General features: G+C 47.4%; 2 protein-coding genes across 2 annotated transcripts in view; one reads left to right on the top strand and one right to left on the bottom strand.

Moving 5' to 3' along the window:
• CSMD2 (CUB and Sushi multiple domains 2) overlaps positions 1–20351 on the bottom strand; it is a 621951-nt gene that overhangs the window by 351987 nt on the left and 249613 nt on the right. The gene's annotated exons all lie outside the window — the stretch shown is intronic.
• HMGB4 (high mobility group box 4) lies at positions 5192–5770 on the top strand. The gene has a single exon (XM_021684343.1). It carries the CDS (start codon positions 5192–5194, stop codon positions 5768–5770), a length of 579 nt encoding a protein of 192 aa, XP_021540018.1.

The raw sequence follows: 20351 nt of genomic DNA on the forward strand, positions 1-20351 counted from the left end.
CAGGAAGAGGGGCAGGAGGGGGATGGAGGAAGCATCAAAGCATTTATCAGATGCCCGAGCCAGGTACTTTGCTCTTCTTCTTGGGGCTTTGAGCACTGGGATTTTTATCATTATTATTATTATTTTAATTTAAATTCAATTAATTAACATATAATGTATTATTGGTTTCAGAGGTAGAGGTCAGTGATTCATCAGTCTTATATAATACCCTTGAGCACTGGGATTTTTGAAAGCTCCTCAGGTGGTTCCAGCATGCCCTGCAATTCGGGGAACACTGTGACAGAAGACACGCCAAGAGCACATGTTGCTACAATTGAGGGTCAAATCTGCCCAGGGATTTCTGGAGGAGATGGATCAAGAGCAGGGTATCTCAACTCTGGGTGCACATTACTGTCAGCAAAGGAGATTTCTGAAAGACTTTATTTGGAAACAAGAATAGAGTTGCAAGTTGCAAATATAGTATAGACATTTCCTATAGACCCATCACCCAGCTTCCTCTAACATGAGCATCTTACATGACCATGGTACATGTATCTAGAAGTCGACATTGGTACAGTATTGTTAGCCCAATGGAAGACTTCATTTAGATTTCCCCAGTCTTTCCACTAATGCCTTTTTTCTTGGCCCAGCATCAAGTTCAGCATCTCCCAGAGCACTGAGATATCGAGTCTACTTGATCTCTAATCTGCGTCAGTTTCTCAGGCTTTCCTTGCTTTCTCAGGACCTTGGCACTTTTGAAGGGTACTAGTCAAGTGTTTGGTAGAATACCCCTTAATTTGGGTTTGTCTAATATTTTCTCATGATTAGACGAGGGGTTATGGAATTGGGGGAAGAATACCATTATTGGTTAGGGTGGTATCTGCCAGTTTTCTCCACTGGAAAGATACAGTTTGTCCTTTTCCAAACACTATTCATCAGAAGCGAGTCCCTACGTCCCGCCCACACGGTAGGGGGGCTGCCGGGTCCATTATTCCCATCACTTCAGTTAGTTCCTCCCCACAGCTTTGTTACCACCTCACTCCTCTTTATTGATAAGGTTGTAATGAGTGACCCCCAGAGCATAAGTGGCAAAGCTAGAATTTGAATCCATGTCTGCCTGACTCCCAAGACCATGTTCTTTCCACTTCATGGTATCATTGCTAAATCAAGAGGATCTCACAGAGTCCGAGGTGAGAGCTCCCCCTCGGCTTGCCTAGACAGTGTTTTCCAAACCAGTCCATGGATTGTAACCCATAGTGGGTCATGAGATCAGTCTGCAGGTTGCACTTTGAATAACAAAATAGACCATGACAGAATAGAATAGAAAAGAATACATCACACACATAGTAAGTATAATTTGTTATAATGTTGTTTCTGTAAACTCTGTGTTTAGAGACCTTTATCTTTATAATAGGGATAAAAATGACAGCCCCCCCACCCCACCACCACCCAGGGGTACCTGGTGGTGCAGGTGGTTAAGTATCTGACTCTTGGTTTCAGCTTAGGGCGTGATCTCAGGGACGTGAGATCGAGCCCTGCATCAGGCTCTGTGCTCAGCGCAGTCTGCTTGAGACTCTCTCTCCCTCTGCCCCTCCCCCGCCCCATGCTTGCTCTCTCTCTAAAATAAATAAATCAATCTTTAAAAAAAATAGCACCCCCCCAACACACACACACAGTTGTTATAAAGATTAAATGAATTGATAAAGGTAAAGCGCTTAGAACAGAGACGGGCACACAGTACGCATTATATAAATATTATGAAGTACGCATGTGCACAAACCAGTCATGATGTAGAATGTAATTCTTATTGTAAACTGCAATGAACAAATTAGAAAACACTGAACTCACAGCTCTAGACTGGGATGTCAGCAGTTTATGACCTCCAGCCTCTTTATGTGAAGCCACACTCATCGGTGTATGTATTGTCTATGGCTACTTTTGAGCTACAATGGTAGAGTTGAGTATGTCCAATAAAAACCATATGGCCCACAAAGCTGAAAATCTTTCTTATCTGGCTCTCCAGACCAACACCCCTGCCTAGAGGTCATCTTATAATACAAGGGATATTAAATGCCTCTGTGGAGGCCATGTGGCCCCGTTTTGCTACTGCTCTGGCAGGCACACTTACCCCTGCAGAACATTCTAGGCTGTGAGCCTACTGGGTCCTCGGGCCTCAAGAAGCTCAGTACCCTTCTACCCTGGACCGATGCCCGTGCTTGCTTTATTTATCCACCTCCATGGCTGTTCATGGTGGAAAGCTAGAAACATGGTACATCGGTCAGTGTCCTGGCAGGAACCAGATGGTCACTCAAATGAGAATAATTTGAAGAGTGTTTAATAAAGAGGCTATCTACCAGGGGAAGGGGAAGGTGTAGGAAAACCACAAGGGATAGCAGAGTAAAAACAGAGCTCTTACCACCCTTGGCAAGAGGGGACAAGGAGAGGGAGCAATTCCTGAACTTGGAAGGAGCCAGTCATTTAGAAAGGACAACTTAATAGGAGTCAACACCTTCAGTCCAGGGCCTGAGAGCCAGCTCCAAGTGACCTCTTGAGGAGGAAGCCAGAATAAATGGCCTGGGGTCACCTTCCTCTCTCCCTGATCTACTGTTGGGGTCCACAGTGACCAAACTGAAATGGAAGCCACAGGGCATGAGACCCATTGATGTGGTCCATATGGCTCAGCTTCCCAGGGCACAGAACAGAGTGGAGAAGGTTGGAAAGCCTCAGCTACCAGCGCACATAGCATTGACTTAGAGAGCCAGCCATACTGACCCTCCCTAAGGTTCTCCAGACAGTTCCCCTACTTCATCCCTCCAAAGCGAGAGTGTGGCCCAAACACCACAGGGTGGCCATAGCTTTTACCTTTTACCACCTTATCTTTCTAGCCCAGCTAGGCTCCAGATGATTCTCATAGGGTTAATCCTTCTGGATGTTTTCATCATGAGAAGGGTAGAAGGTCATGAACGGAGGCACAAATGAGCTGCTGGGGGTTTTGTGAGACTGAGCAGAGTCTAATTCATATCTATAGACATTGGCCAAATTCTTCCTCATAACCCGTCCTTCCATCTCAGAAAGGAGCTAAGTCCTATTGACCTTGGCAACCCAGCTCAAATCCAACAAACAGGTGAGCCAACCCCTGGCCCTTGGGAGAAAGAACCAGAGTGAAAAAAGCTAACCACGTTGAGAAATGTTCTCAGACTGATTTGTTCCCCCTGGCCAGACCCCTCTGCCCCACCAGTAGCCCAGACTTCCTCGGCTGGCATCTGAGATCTTATAGGCCTCTAAATGCAGCCACAAAGCTACAGCATGTCATCTGGAGGGTCTTTCCTGGCCAGGCCAAAGCACCCATTTTACAGATATGAAATCAGAGGCTTACAGGAAAGAAGGGGCTAGCATCGGTAACCCAGCCGCCTTGTGGCAGAGCTGGGGCTCAAATTCAGGACTGGTGACTCTCATCAATTTCCATCTTTCTTTTACAGAAGATGGAAGTTGAAGTCAGTCTCGGAGGCTTGGGAGTGGACTGGAAGCCCTGGAAATGTGGTCTAGTCTTAGGCGAGTTTCCCTGTCCAGCTGTTGCTGAAGCTGCACACCAGAGCAACACCGGAGGTGCCGGATCTGAGGAGGCGGCAAGAACCACAGGCTTGCATTAAGCAAATCAGTCCAAATTCAGACTCCCACTTGTTCGGGTATTTTACCCTAATTTTTCTGTTAATGAGGCTCCATTTTCTTTTCTTTTCTTTTTTTTTTTTAAGATTATTTATTTATTTGAGAGAGAGAGAATGAGAGAGAGCGAGCACATGAGAGGGGGGAGGGTCAGAGGGAGAAGCAGACTCCCTGCCGAGCAGGGAGCCCGATGCGGGACTCGATCCAGGGACTCCAGGATCATGACCTGAGCCGAAGGCAGTCGCCTAACCAACTGAGCCACCCAGGCGCCCGGCAGTGAACTTTTTAAAAAGACTTTATTTATTTGAGAGAGGGTGTGTGAGAGAGAGAGAGATCACGAGCAGAGGGGAGGGTCAGAGGGAGAAGCAGGCTCCCTGCCGAGCAGGGAGCCCGATGCGGGACTCGATCCTGGGACTCCAGGATCATGACCTGAGCCGAAGGCAGTCGCCCAACCAACTGAGCCACCCAGGTGCCCCGAGGCTCCATTTTCTATAAATGGAGGCACTATAAATTTGGCACTATCATCAACCACTGAGTTGTATTAACTCCAGTCCCACACAAGCAAGGACCTCAAAGTGTCCAAAGGTCACAAGATGACACTTTTATTGTCTTTTCTTTTTCCTTCAGTTAGAAGACTAGTAGGATAGGGGCGACGGCTTCCACAAAAAGTCAGAAGCCAACTAGTTTGAGTGCAGCCATTAGAGCTCTCTATTCTAACCCCGAGAGCCAGGGACCCCAGAGATGAGAGAGGGAGGCCTCCTGACAGGCCAAGGATTTGGCCCCATTTTCACGGACTCAAGTGCAATGAGTAAAACCCCTCAAGGTTCTCCTCCCTCCGCCCACCTCACCCCAGTTTCTTCAGAGAAATGAAGAGTTCAGATGTATATAGCCCAAGTGCTCAGGTTTTAAATTAGACAACTTTGTCCTGACAGGAACTGAGTCATGGCTGTCATACCTGATTATTTTTAGAGTTACTACTAAACTCTTTGAACGGCATGAGCTGCCACCATTCAAGGCAAACAGAAAGACTTCACATTTTATCATGACAGCTCTGGAACCATCCACCTCCTCACGTTCATTATTTCCATCCTGACTTTGGAAGGGATCGTGCGGCATCTTGACAATCTTACGGTGAGGAAGGCGGACCCCACAGCTCATTACTACATCCGAGGGACTGAAAGCTCCCATAGTTGAGCAAAGCCCATTGACTCCAGGAAGTCAAGGAGAAATATTCCAGGGGAAGTGGCTGCTCCCAAGCCTCCTCTGGATGAACCACCATCTCACATGAGAAGCAGAAATGGATCCTCAGGTAGCCAACCAATAAGAGGAGCTGTATGCAAATGCCACAGGCTGGTGAATGATGTCACAGTCCCCTCCTCTGACTCAATAATGCCACCACCGCTGAAAAGGCTGATCCCTGACCATAGCTCTTACAGAGGGAAAAATTCACCGCAAGCAGAGCACCTTCTAGATTGCTCCTGGAGTGTGGAGACAGAAGTCTCTGCTGTCCAAGTTACTGAATCCAGAAAAAAAAAATGACCTTATGAACATGGGAAAAGAAATCCAGCTAAGGCCCAAGGCAAATGTCTCTTCTTACATCCACTTTTTGCTGAATTACAGGAACAAGTTCAAGGAGCAACAGCCAAATACCTACCTTGGCTTTAAAGAGTTCTCTAGAAAGTGTTCGGAAAAATGGAGGTCCATCTCAAAGCACGAAAAGGCCAAATATGAAGCCCTGGCCAAGCTTGACAAAGCCCGGTACCAGGAAGAGATGATGAATTATGTTGGCAAGAAGAAGAAGAAGCGGAGAAAGCGGGACCCCCAGGCACCCAGACGCCCCCCATCATCCTTCCTGCTCTTCTGCCAAGAACACTATGCTCAGCTGAAGAGGGAGAATCCAAACTGGTCAGTAGTGCAGGTGGCAAAGGCCTCGGGGAAGATGTGGTCGGCAAAAACAGATGCTGAAAAGCAGCCGTATGAGCAAAAGGCAGCTCTCCTGAGAGCCAAATACCAAGAGGAGTTGGAAATCTACCGTAAACAACGTAATGCCAGGAAGGGCCTCAAAGGGTTGGCTAAGAACCAGCACAGGGGGAAAACTGACTCGGACAAAGCTGATGGATCCAATTAGAAATAAAATGCCATTCAACTATATTGCCCGTCACTGGTCTCCTGTGTTGCGTGAGCGCGGCCATGGCTGATGCTGCTTTGAGGAAGTGAGTGGGATGGCGGTTGAGATTGGGGTTGGAAGCTGATCCTGGGGAGAGCTGGCTTTGAAAGAAGGGCAAAGGGGTCTAAGGCAGTGTTTGAGGTCAATAGCTATGGGGCTTGGCTTGGGCAGGTGGGATGGGAGTCTCCAGGTATAAAGTGGAAATCACGGAGGTAGGGGCATCCTGGTTGCAAGTGGTTATCTAGGGTGGAAGACCCTCCTCAGGGTCAGATGCTTGAAGACCAGTCCTGCCATCATCCTCACCAGCACGGCCAGAAGGCCTGGAGTTCAGGTCAGGCTCCCAATTGAGGCCCCAGCAAACGCTGGGAAACTGGAGTTGAGCGGGACTCAGTTTCTCCAGTTAATTCCAGAACTGCTCCTCCAGCGAGCCTTAGGTATCATCAGTGGGCCAGGAGGAGACCCCAGGGGTGGTCCCTGCTCTGGTGAGGATGAAATGCAGGGCTGATTTTACAAACACGGGCATCTGACTCTGCCCAAGTCCTATATCCTGGAGAAAACCCTGTCATGATTTTGGTGGGCATCCACCCAATCATTTGTCTGTGGTTAGAAGCATAGAACACATGGAGTGGATATTTAGTGCCTTTATGACCACCCGGCATTCATTCCTTCTCCTCTTGCTCACAGCACCCGCCTCTGAAGTCCCCTGGTCACACTGATTTGTTCCGTTACAGGCATGTGACCCAGGGTGGTTCACTCAGAGTGGACCACAGGACTTGTGCAAGAGGTCCTAGGGGAGAGCCCTGCCCTGAGGCTGCTGCAAGCCATCTACCTCATTCTTGGGCCAAAATGTTAGTCCCTTTGGCATCAGAGTATAGTCTTGGACTTTTCATTGAAAATGAGTCCACAATGTTTCTTCTTTCTTTCTTTCTTCCTTCCTTCCTTCCTTCCTTCCTTCCTTCCTTCCTTCCTTCCTTTCTTTCTTTCTTTCTTTCATTTTCTTTTTTGTCTAAGGTAGTTTGAGTTAGGGTTCTGCCACTTAAAATGAGACAAAAGTGGTAATTTGACACACATGGGACTGTCCTGTGTCTGTGCTGTGTTTTTCAGGCAACAACATACCATGAGCAATGTTTCATATCAATCAATATACGTTGGTATGGAATATTTTGAAATGGCTCTTAAGTTCTCGCCATCAAAAAGACTGGGCCAAAATGCAAAATTGCTTTTTTGTCACCACGTTATGCATGCAACAGACTTCCCTAATTCCATCTCCATTCTTATTCCAGGATGGACTTAGACTTTGTCCTCTACTACTATTTGAACTTTTACTCTCAAAACAAAAGTAAAAATACATCCTTCGAAAAGTCTTATAGAACTGGAGAGACTTTAGGGAATAGGTGATAACAGTGGAGTGATTTAGAAATTCAAGGTCTGGAGTCAGGCCATTTATGGAAGACTCACATGTACCAGATCCTATGTTGGTTACTGGCAGGCCCCTGCATAGACTACTGTCAGGTTCCTGCCCTGCAAGAACTTTCCTTCTGATGAGATGGATGTGGGCATAAACTACAGCACTACAAGGCGTGATGAAAGTGCAGGCTACACAGAGTGCAGGAGGCCGGAGTCCCCTACCAAGGAGACTTCTGAAGTCTTCAGGGAGGAAGCAGCTTTATCCTATTTGGCAACCTTGTACTGGTGCTGGCAAGATTCCTGTTTCCCATTCCCTGTTCCCTACAGCTGTTGTTCCAACTTGGCTCTGCTTCCCCTCCATCCCAACCCCCACTCTCTCAGGAGATGCCCTCATTTTCTGTTTTATTGAGAAAACAGAGATCATCAAACATAAGTGCTCTCAGTTTTCTTCTTTCTCAACATGTAATCCACACCCATCCCTTCTTCCTGGTTTCAAGTCTCACAGGGAGCTAGAATGCACTTGTGACCCCCTTCCTCTGCCTCCCTCGGGCCCTTGCTCCTCACTGTAAAGATGCAAATCCTTCAGCCCTCTAAGCTTGCACAGGGTGGCTTGGTGCTATGATACAGGTGGTTCTGATCTTAATGTCCGCAGGACCTTGGGCAAGTTCTCTCCTCTGAGTCCTCCCCTGTGCAATGGGGATGATGCTCACCTTACAGGTTGTTTTAGTGAATAAATGATATAATACATGCAAGAGCATTTGGCACAGTCCTTAACACCTAATATGTACTGTGGTGGGCATCCTCTAGGTGGCAGTCTCTTGATACCCCCCCGCCCCCCGCCGCTGGTGTCCATATCCATGTATGATCCCTTCTTAAATATGGGCAGAACCTGTGACTTGCTTCTAACCAATAGAATGGAGCAAAAGAGATGAGCTGTGACCTCTGTGATTATGTAATGATCTATAAAACCCCATCTTGCTACTTGATTTGCTCTAGAGACTTTGCTGGCTTGACGAAGAGGCCAAGCTGGGAAACTCACATGGCAAGGAACTGTGGTAAGCCTCTAGGAGCTGAGGATGGCCTCAGACCAACAGCCAGCAAAAAACTAAAGCTCCCAGTCCTACAACCACAAGGAACTGAGTGTTGCAGCAATCACAGAAGCAGGAAAGGGGGTCCTTCCCCAGTTGAGCCTCCAGATGAGAACCCAGTCCTGCTTGCACCTTGACTGCAGCCTTGTGAGGTCTCACAGCTAAGCTAAGCTGTTACAGGATTCCTGACCCACAGAAACTGAGAGACAATGAATGTGTGAGATAATGAATCTGTGTAAGCCAGTAAGTATATGGCAATATGTCTCATGGCAATAGATAACCAATACAGTACTCAATGAATGCCAGCTTCCTTATAATTTTAGAAGAGACCGTCTTTAACCTTATTTCTCCCTCTAGCTTCTACTTTATCTGTTTAATTTCCTTTCCTTGGTACCCTCTTGAATGGGAGGAGACCCTCCCCACCCCAGGGCGGATTGGATCCTGGCTTGGACTCCTCTGTAGTGGTTCCAGTTGGGTTGTCTTGCTTCTAGCCTGACATGTGGGCTCTTGGTGGGCAGCAGCGTGTGTTATACCATCCTCTTCTCCGGGAAGAGGGCCACCACACAGCCAGGCCCAGCCCTCATGCCGCCCTTTCTGGTTTCCTGTGTGATTAATTACATGAATGTGGGTGGCCAAGTCAGAGTTTTGACAACAGTCTGCATCGCCTCTGCTAAAGACCAACTCCATTAACATTCCTTTATGAAAAAGTTGACAGGAGGGTGTGAATCTGCAGGCTTCTAATGACTATAATGTAATGACAGTGAGGTGGAGGGAGGGAAGGAGGAGGAGGAGAAGGGGGAGCCGGGCCTAAGACAGTGGGCTAGAGGAGAAGCAGGCAGGGAGTCTGGTGTGGTGCCAGCACTCCAGACCCACTCAGCTGGGCTCTGTGCCCCTGTCCCTGGGAAGAGGAAGGCAGAGTCTTTGGGCCCATCGCCGTCTTGATGAATGAATCACTGCACTCTGATCCTTTTCTCCTAAAGCTTTTCCTATGTTCACTTATTCATTCATTTATTCAAAAATATTTATGTAAATCTTATGCCTGCAATATACCAGGAACTGTTCTGATGCTAGGAATACAGTTAAGGTCCCTGATCTCTGATCCCTGATTCCAGGGAGGGGGAGACAGATAATAAGTCAACAAATAAACACACGAGATCATTTTTTGATAGTGTCAAGTGTTCCGAAGAAAATAAACAAGGGTAATGAGATAAACAATGACAAGTGGGGTTGAAGGCACTTTAAATCAGTGGTCAAAGATGACATTTGGGTTCAGATTTAAAGGACAAGAAGGAACCAGGCATGCCAAGGTCTGAAGAAAGAGTTCTTCAAGCAGCAGGACAGCTAGTGCAAAGGTCCTGAGGCAGAAGTGAGCTTGGCATATTAGAGGGAGAGTAGGGAGGCCAGAGTGACAAGATGTGAGATGCAGTCGGAATGGGACAGACTTTGGAAAGGAGTTTATTTTGAAATCTAAGTTCAATGGGGAGCCACAGAATTTTCTGTAGGGAGAGCCATGTGTTTCCACTTTGACTTCTGGTTATTGGTCATTCTAGCATCTTCAGAAACCATTCAGTGCCAACAAGGGGATGCTAGACCCTCCAAGGTCTGCAAGAGCAAGAGACAAGGCTAACAAATACCAAACCCATGACATTTTTCTTTTTTGGAGGGGAGATAATCAGGAGCCTCTACTTGGTACTCATTGGAGCAGCTGTACGCTAAAAATCAAACACGGAAAGTGTGAAACTTCTACCTCCGTGACTCATTTTCCCAGGGATGGGGAGAAGGGTAGGCATGAGTTGCAAAATGTTCCATAAGGACACTTTCTTCCCAGGTCTCATATTTACATGTGGAACAGCTTCAACTCAACCAGTGGTTCTCACCTTGAGCCTATATTAGAATCATCTCAGAGTTTGTTAGCACACAGATTGTTAGGCTCCACTCCTAAAATTTGATTCAATTTTTCCGGGAGTTGGACCTAGAATTTGCATTTCTAAAAGTTCCCAGGTGACACTGACGCTACCAGTCCAAGGCCTACAGGGGACTACTTCTCCCTCTTGAAACCCAGGCATTCACTTGGAAGAGTAATAAGCAAAACTTATCTGCCTAATGGGTTTGAGAAGAGGAGCTAACCATACTCTTCTTTCTCTCTACCACACCCCCAGCCTTGCCTGCAGAATGTGTTCAGGTCTGCGCTTCAATTAATTCATTGGTTGATCCTCATCTGTCTTTCTCCTGCAACTGCCACTGATTCCAAACCTGACAGGAATAAGCATATTTATTTATTGGGTTTTCCTCAAATCTCAACAGAGAAGTTGATCCCAGTTGCAAAACAATTGATTACCATCTGGAACACACAACTGTGTTGAGATCTTTTCTTTTTAAATATTATTTATGTATTTATTTGAAAGAGAGAGACAGAGACAGAGCATGAGCAGGTGGGTGGAGGCAGAAGGAGAGGGAGAAACAGACCCCCTACTGGGTGGGGAGCCCAATGTGGGGCTCAATTCCAGGACTCTGGGATCATGACCCGGCCAAAGACAGATGCCCAACCGAGCCACCCAGGTGCCCCACTGTGTTGGGATCTTATAAATGATTTTACCTTCCACTAAATCCTCAATTGTTTGAGGACAAAAAGATCCAGTTTCTGGGCTGTCAAGCTTAAGGATCAGGTCCATTGACAGGCCATGGTTCTTAGGGTGAAATCACCAAGGCAATGACACTCTCTTGTCCTGTCATGTACCTCTAATCACACTCCCCAAAATTATACTTGCCCTACAGGTGTGCTGGGTAATAAATGATGTGTGTATCATTGTGAATGAAGCCTGGTGTGTAGGAAGTACCCTGTGAATGAGGGTGCCTGCCCTGGTCTCTCAAGGATGGTTTAAAGAAGGTGAGAACAACATACAAAAGGACAGTTGAAGCAGGAGGAAGCTTAGCCCAGGGCCCAAAGGGGGCCATGTGATGCTCCAGGCTGGCCTTGACCTCTGGGTTGGTGGGATGCCATGAACATTCTCGTGTGGCCATCCCCTTGTAAGTTTCCATGCACTAGCTCTCACTACCCATTGCTCCCTTTCCAATCCTTTCTCAGCTCTGGCTGCCTGATTGATGTTGTAAGACTTCCCACTCAACAGTAAAATGTTTCAGTGGTTGCCCATCACCTATGGGAGTCTGACGCAGCATAATCAAGCCACTGCTGCCTCTGCACTGTCGCCCACACTCAGCTTCTCAAGTAGCTTCCAGTGATCCTCACCTCTTGTAATTCACACCCTTGTCTAATTCTTCCCTTTAAGTGTGGGCTGGACCTAGTGACTTCTAATGAATGGAATAGGGCAAAAGTGATAAGACAAGATGTCACTTCTTTACCAGTGACTAGGCTACAAAAGATGATCTTTGTCTCTCTTGCTTGCTCAAAGCAAAAAGACATGTTGAAAGTTGTCCTGTGAAGAGGATCATGTGGCAAGGAACTGAGGGTGGCTTGCCTGCCAGGAAAGAATGCTGCCCACGACCATGAAGTAGCTCAGAGGTGGACCACTCCTGGGCTCCTGTGCATGCCTTTACTGCAGCCTTGTGACAGACCCAGATCAGCCACACCTGATTCCTGACTCACAGAAACTAGGCTAATAGATGCTGTTGTTTCATGCTACTATGGTTCGGGGTAATTTGTTATAAACCAAAAGAGAGAACAATACAGATTGTGGTATCAAAAGAGGCATAGTATCTAAATATCTAATATTTAGATAGATAATAAAAATATCTAAAATGTAAGATGGCTTTGGAATCAGACCATGGGGTGAGGCTGGGAATATTTTGTGAAGCTTGTTAGAAAAATCTGAACTTTTAGGATGGCTCAAAAGGCAGTGAGGACATGTTATTGGAAACTGTAGGGAGGAGATCCTTGTGACGTAGTGGCAGAAAGCTTGGCAACACTGTTGTCTGCAGTTATGTGGAAAGCAGAACACATGCCTACTCAGCGATCCAGCTAAGGAGATGTCCAAGCAAAGTGTCGAAGGCACTGTCTGGTTTCTTCTTGCCACTTAGGTGAGAAGGGAGATAAATTGAGGGAACGATTGTTAAAAAGGAGCCAGGACCTGATAGTTTTGAAAATTTTCAGACTCCCAAGACAGCAAAGGATACTAAAATCAAGAAATGGCTTTCCAGCACTGTCAGGGAAAGGTGGTCTGGAGATAAAGTGAAGGTGTGACTGTCCAGCTGTTGGGTGAGACCTCAGGAAGATCAAAAGAGCATAGTGTTGACCCAGCAATTGCACTACTAGGTATTTACCCAAAGGATACAAACATTGTGATCCGAAGGGGCTCCTACACCCCAATGTTTATAACAGCAATGCCAATAGCCAAACTATGGAAAGAGCCCAGATGTCCTTTGAAAGATGAATGGACAAAGAAGATGTGGTATGTATATACAATGGAATATTACGCAGCCATCAAAAAATCAAATCTTACCATTTACAACGATGTGGATGGAACTAGAGGGTGTCATGCTGAGCAAAATAAGTCAGTCAGAGAAAGACAGTAATCATATGGTTTCACTCATATGTGGAATATAAGAAATAGCACAGAAGATCATAGGAGAAAGGAGGAAAAACTGAATGGGAAGAAATCAGAGAGGGAGACAAACCATTAGAGATTCTTAACTCTAGGAAACAAGCTGAGGGTTGCTGGAGGGGAGGTAGGTAGGGGGATGGCGTAACTGGGTGATAGACATTAAGGAGGGCACGTGATGTGATGAGCACTGGGTGTTATATGCAACTGATGAATCACTGAACCCTACATCTGAAACTAATGATGTACTATATGTTGACTAGTTGAATTTAAATTTTAAAAAAGAGCATAATGTCAGTCACACAAGGCCCTTTAAAGAAATTAGGGTGGGTCTCACAGACCCTCTAGACCAAACAGCATGGCCTCTGGGAAGCATCAGAGCATTGTTCCTTGTTCATCTTAGCAGAAGCTCAAGGTAGAGAGGGGTTCAGTCCAAAGAAATCTGTGGGCGTGGCTTCTGTATAAAGAGTGAGTCTCAGATCTAGAGAAGACCCCCGAAGGTCTTAAGAAAACAATCATTAGAAGAAACACTGTTACCTTGCACTGAAAGGGACAGAGATAGCACAAAATAAAAAGAGGTCACTGGACTCCCCAAATTCTCAACATATGCTTTCTTCCATGAGAAAGAGAAGAATGACTCAGAGGGAGGAACCAAGAGCTCAGAATGTGGAGCTGCAAGTCATGGGGAATGATTCCCCATGACTGGATGGATTTCAGAAATCTTATGGACCAGGGACTCCTTCATGCCTCACATTTCCCCCCCTTTTTGAGTAGGAATGTCTTTAACCATTACTCTATGCCTGTTGTACCACTCTGTGTTGAGTATGTGGGGGCAGGCAATGTTTCTCTCTCTGGTTTTGTAGAACTACAGTTCCAGAGTAGCAGTATTCTAGAACCTGCCTTTGAGAAACTACACCCAGCCTTGTCCATACCTGAACCTGATTTAGGTGATGATATTTTGGACTCTCAGCTGATTCTATCATGGGATGAGACTCTGGGGGACCTGAAGAAGGGGTAATTGCATTTTGCATGTGGAAGGGGAAGGAGTCATTGGGGACCAGGGGGCAGCCTGTAATAAGGCAGCTTCAGAAATGACCACATGACCTTCATCTCCTGGCATTTGTGCCCTTGGTCAATCCTCTCCCTTTTGTGCGGGCTGAATGCAGTGACTTGCTTTTAGCAAGTAGGATACAGCAAAAGTGGTAGGCTGTCACTTTTGAGATGAGGTTATAAAGGACTGGGCCTCCTGGTCTCATTCTCTCTCTCTAGGACTTGCTCTGATGAAGTAGGCAGCCATGTTGAAAGCCGCCCTATGGAAAGGCACGGAAGTGGTCTCTGGTCAACAGCACTGGGGCCCTCAATTCTTCATTCACGTGAACAAGCTTGGAACACACCCTCTTCCCCAACTGAGCTTTGAGAGGACTACACCACTGGTAGATACCTTGATTGCAGCTTTGTGAGAAGCCCTGAGCCAGAGGACCCAGCTAAGCCACACCCAGATTCCTAACACACAGAACATGTGATACAATAAACACTGCTTAAAGCCATAAGTTCTGGGACAATTTGTTACACAGCAACAGATGCTTGATAGTCCCACCCGAAGGCCCTGCTACATGTTATTTCCCCCAGAAACATGATACCATCATGCTCTCCTCAGGGCCTTTGCACATGTTACTCCAGGCTGGGATCCTCTTCCTTACCTGTTAGGTCTGGTAAACTTCCACCTTCAGATGAAAGTCAGGTCAGGTGTCCCTTCCTCCAGGAAGCCCTCTCTGACTCTCCCACCCTCCTCCTGTGTTCCCATAACATAACATCATCCCACTGCAGATCACATTGTATCACCTGTTTATCTCCTGGACTTGTGGAGAAGGGCAGGGACCTTGCCTTATTCATCCTGGTACTCTTAAAATCTAACACAATGCCTGACATGCATTCAAATAATAATAGTAAATAGTAAACATTTATTGCATTCCTATGCCATGCTGGTACTGTTTGAGGTGATTCAGATATAATTATTTTATCTGATAATAAACCCAATGAGGCAAGAACTTTAAACGCCCCTTTTTGCAGGTAGGGAACTGAGACTCTAGGCTAGGTGCTCAGTGCCTGCTCGCTGGAATCACAACAGGCACATTGCTTCTCTTGTCCTGTGGCTGGCAGCGGCCGGTCACCTCCTCACAGGAACTCTGCAAACAGCAGAGTTGGCCCAGAAGGCCTCCTGAGCACCAAGACACATACTCTGTGCTTGATTGGTTACATAATTTTGTATTTCCAGAGAAATACCTGGATCTGTCTCTTGGCACTTCCAAGAAAGGGCTTGGCTGGCATCCAGAGGAAACCACACCTCCAGCTCTCTGCTCACAGCTGTGCCTCTGGCCCACAGGCAAAAGAAGGATTTTCCTACCCCTCACACCCTGTCATTATAAACCATGTAAATTCCTCGATACTCATGTTGAAATGAACAGATGTGGCTCTGTATTTTTAATGCATTATTTGCAATTAGCAGCAGTGGGCATGGAAGAGGTCTGCCAGCCCTGGGGCTGCCCCTTGCAGATGCAGCTGTGAGTACACTCGTGTGGAAGACTCTGGCCAGACTCCTCTGGAGAGTGGGAAGGGGCGCTTCCATCTGCAGAGGGTCTCCTCCGCCAGGAAGCAGAAAGAGGACTGCGGACGCCTGATCGTCATCCCAATGCCCGCCTGGCCTCCCCTCCGCCTATCTTGCTGCTGGAACACTCGGACAGGATGTTCTCCAAGAGGGGCCCCAGCGGGCAGATGGCAGCCCCGAAAGTCATGGGTGGTAAAAGTATTCACAGGCTTGGGGTCTGCAGCGTGGAGGGAAGGTCTGTCAAGTGCAAATGAGGCATGCTCAGGGCCCAAGGCAAATCCGAGAAGGTGTCTGCACGGACTTTTGAGAAGAAGGGGGCTGGTTAGTGAGGGCTAATGGGTGTGCACCAGCTTTGTCCAAGAGGGACATTTTTGGCAATAAATATGATGCTACTAACTAGCATGGCACTTTCAATGTCCCAGGCCCTGTTTCTAAGTGCTCTTCAGGAATCATCATATTTAATTCCAGAAGCAGTGTGGACGCTCACCCCACCCACAAAACCACAGCCAAAGACCACCAGGAATCCCCCTGTAGCTGGACACAGTTGGCATTAGCTTGTGACAATGAGCGAGAATGCATACCACCGGGAACCACGGGGGTGTCAGTAAGAGGGTGTTGGAAAGAACCTACTGCAGGATTCCAGCTTGTGTTAGGTGATTTGGGGAGGGCCCAAGGAAGTGGAGCTTTGCTCTAGATTAGATGCTGTCAAGAAGTAGGTGTATTTCTATGATTGGGTACTTCATAAATTTTATCGAGAAGGCAGGAGGAATGAAGCAAGACTAAAGCTGCAACTGGTTGAGCCGTAGGTGTCTCGCACGTTAGCCAAGATGCGAAGGGAGGGGAATGGTTGGCCAGTTTTGTGTTTGGTAATGTTCTTGCTTGTGCTGGAGCTCAGATGTGGCTATGAAGTAGGCTTGTTTTTGTCTCAGTCCATCGTGGTCATGAAGCGGCCTGTCTGATGCTGACATTTATGTTCAACAGGCAACACCCAGGTCTGGTGTGGGTGCCAGGCCAGCTCCCAGCAAAGCGGTGGCCTCATGATGCCAGGCCAGTTTCCGGCCCTCAGGGGCTGTTGCTCTCCTCCTCAGCAGGCCCCGTGATTGTGTCCAACTTAGAGAAATAGAGAAACTGAGGCTCAGAGAGTTGTCATAGCCAGGAAGTTGTGCTGTAATTCCAAGGTCACTGAAACTAATTCGGGTGGGTGCCAAGGGACTCAGCAGAGGAAACTGGGGGAGAAGGGGTATGATTATGGGAAGCAAGGCAGACCATGAAGGGGACTGGCCACAACAGAGAATAGAAAGAACATAAGACTTAGAGTCTAGAAATCTATCCCTGCCACTTACTAGCTAGGTGGTCCTAGGCAATTTATTGAACATCAGAGATTCCATTTCTTCTGCCTGTTGGGAATATAAAAAATCTGCTTCCCAGGGCTATTGTGAGTCTAAAATGAAAAGACACAGGATAGAGTACCTAGTCAACCCCTGGGAACAAAAGAGACCATTCTGCACATGCCCTACATGCCAGACACTAAGTACTTCGCATGTGTTGACTCCTTTAATACAGCAACCCCATGAGGCAGATTCTATGATAATCTATGGTTTGCAGGTGGGAAGATGGAATACATAGAGTTTAGGCAATGTATCTGAGGTCACACAGCAATCAAGTAGCAGAAGTCAGGCATTCAGGCTCTAACATCTTCATTCCACCTCCTCTCATGGTAACTGTTGGAACACTGCTCCTTCCCTTCCCTGGCTGCAAGGGTTTCAAGACTCTACTCAAATTTCGATGGCAATTTAATGCCCTGAAACTCCCCAGGTCCCAGGCTTCTGCTTGTGGATGGGTCTAAGCTGCTCATTTGGCTCTGGTTCTGAGCGCACTCATTTCCTTTTAGAAGGTCAAAACAATCTTGGAGTTACAGATGCTATAGATTCAGGTCACTATGGTCAATAGATCAAATAAAACATAGCATTGCCTTTTGGTATTTTCGTGCCTTTTAGTAAATACTGAAGTCGGAGAAAAACATTGGGAGATGAGAAAAACTAAAGGGGTTTGGGGAATGGCCCAGTGCCGCAGCAGAAACCCTCTTGTGGCAAGACTGATGTGTGGGCAGAAGGCCCGAGAGGAAATGGGCCAGATGTGGCAGTCTCCCTGGTCCCAGAACAGCAGAGAGCTGTTGCCACAGCACCACAGTCCAAGGCTGACTCCGCACTGCCTGGTTCTAAGCTGCTGAGAAGGTTTATAGATTGTGTCCCCAGTTCTGGGAGCCTGGGAGGCAGGGACTCCTGACTCCAGTGACTAAGGTCCTTCAGGCCACTTGCCACCCCCCACCCCTTCCCCAGGCTGTGTTCTGCCACCACGTGGGGGAGACGGAGTCCTGGAACCCCCACCAACATCCTCTCTGCTCTTCCCTGCAACCCCCGATCATGGTCATCGACTTTTGAGGCTCATCTGTTCTTAATTATATCTCTAAATCCCAAAGCATTAGAACTCTGAGAATTCGGGAAATTTAGCTTCTTAGAGGATTTGTAATCATCACAGTAATCCCCGGTATTTACAGAGCTTCCTTTTGCAGACTGTGAAAGCCAGCCAGACAATATTGTAGTGGCGGGGACACCCTGAAATTACTCTCAAGTTCTCTTCATGGAGTGCCGGGCCCTTTGCTTTATTTTGTTTAGCTCAAGGAGGTGGATGAAAGGAAGAAGTTTTCTTCATTTCTTTGTGAGGGAGACCCAAGAGAAGGTGGAAAGGTTAGACTAATGTGGAAGCCATGTCGTGGGTTTGGCGCCCAGCCCATGCTCTCTTCTCAGGGCTGCCCTGCTCCTCACCTGCCCCCTGCCACCACCACTGGAGGGGTGGGCTCCGGCAGCTATGCTTGTCCCCGTTGAGTGTGCCTCTTCTTAGTGTCATCTGACTGGATGAGGAGTTGACACTCGATTAGCCAGCTGCTGAACAAATCAGATTCTTTCTCTTGAAAACTCGAATCAAGAGATACAAAAACTGGAAGTCAGTCTGACCCAGCATTTGGAGGGGCCATTTAGGACCGTGTATACTGATTCACAAGCAGGGAGAGGGGAGAAGACCACGTAGTACCAAGAGAGCTGTTCTTCGGCACTCTCTGTCCTGTGCATTTGTTCAATAAACCCTCTGAATTCCTGAGCCAGGAGCCATTGCCTGGGGCCATTACCGTAGGAAGGTGAAGCGTTAGAAATAACCTGAAACTCCTGCTTTGCTTCCGCTGTCACCACATGCTTTCCCTTAGCTTGAGTGGAAGATGAGCCCAGGCCCCATGGGCTCCACGTACACGCAATGGGGCACCTACACTTCCCATCTCACTGGGACAGACCAGACAACACCACAGGTGAGTGGGAGACCAGCACGCCATCCATTCCGGAGACCCCTGGCTGATCTTGATCAGAAGCCAACACGGACCTCCCCAGAGTTGCTGAGGTGTGGGGCCCGGGTGCCCCTGACCTCCCAGCTTGAAGAAGGACTGAGAAAAGTCCCTGTAAAGGAGTCGCTGTTATGACACAGGACAGCCCTATGGTTCCCCCATTGATCTGACAGCAGCAGCAGGGGCGGAAGGCAGCAGACACAGAGGCCCTGGGAACACAATTCGATGAACAGCCCACATTGATCCGTTTACCTGCCTGATGGTTGATGACTCTCTGCATTTAAAAGACACCTATGGAAGGTCAGAGCTGGAAGGACACCTTAGGGAGGCCCCACGACAGCCCAGGATTGTCATAAATTCGACAAGCAAGACTCAAAGACACTACTGAGATGTGACCTTTTCGGTTTCAGTCAAAGGAGTCCAAAGCTCCCATTGTTTACTGAACAGCTTTTGGAGGGGGGAAGGAGGGTATTGTGCTTTGTAGCCTTATGTTTCCCGCAGGGAGGAAAGCAAACAGAATATATATTTATGTGGAGTCCATTGGTCTAGATCATAAGCTCTTGGACTAGAAGGAAAAGAACATTCTTACCACGGAGGTAGCAATGTGTTGTCACTAATTCAGAAGCCCCATCACCCCCGCTCCACGGACACAGACCAGAAAAATCACAGATTTCTCTCAGCTGGAGGTTCCAGATGGAGTATGTGAGACAGTAGCTTCTGTGATGTCGGCTCTTGCCCAGCCTTTGCTTCACCACATATTTGGGTTTGACTTGCCCTATCTGGGTGCCAGTGATTCTCCAGCAGGCAATTCACCATAAGCCCTTTCCTCTCTTGTCAAATGGATTCTGCAAATAGTCTATTGCCCACCCCCCAAAATCTAACGTGCCCTGTGGGATTTAGCCCCTGGAGCCCCTGCAGCCTTTGTAGTTACCCACCCTATCTAAGTGTGGACCATCTGCCTGACTGGTCTGCTCTAGTCTCTGGTCCCTATTCTTGCTCCCTCGTGGGCTGAGAGACTGGTGAGACTCTTTCTGGATGGCTGGGGTCTGGCCCTATTCTCCTGTGGGCTGAAATTTATCCTCCTCATCTTTGTCAACCTGCAAGTATCCCTAACTTAAAATTCACACAGGCATCTGGGTTGCATGCCCACCCCAGTCCCTGAGAATTTGCCTTTCCAAAAGTGTCAGCCCAGATAAGGGTGGAGTTGGCCTTATTTCTTTGGTTGTTGACAGGGACAGTCAGTCGTTTTCAAGTCCTGTTCTAGACAGCATCACCATAATTACAAGCACTGGCGTTAGAGTAAAAAGTGCTGGCCCTGAATTCTGTCCACATGGCTGAACAACTATATGAACTTGGGCAAGTTAATGAACTCCATTCTTTTGAGCCTCACTTTCCTAACCTGGGGATGTGGATGTTAAAACCTATCCCATGTGACTGGTACAGAGTAAATGAGAGCATAAAAGATAATGGGTATAAAGAACTTACCATAATGTAC

The sequence above is a fragment of the Neomonachus schauinslandi genome, chromosome 4, assembly GCF_002201575.2.
Source record: "Neomonachus schauinslandi chromosome 4, ASM220157v2, whole genome shotgun sequence".
NCBI lineage: Eukaryota > Metazoa > Chordata > Mammalia > Carnivora > Phocidae > Neomonachus > Neomonachus schauinslandi.

Excerpts from the sequence above, each read along its gene's own strand:
- HMGB4 (XM_021684343.1), top strand. The coding sequence starts at position 5,192 with ATGGGAAAAGAAATCCAGCTAAGGCCCAAGGCAAATGTCTCTTCTTAC.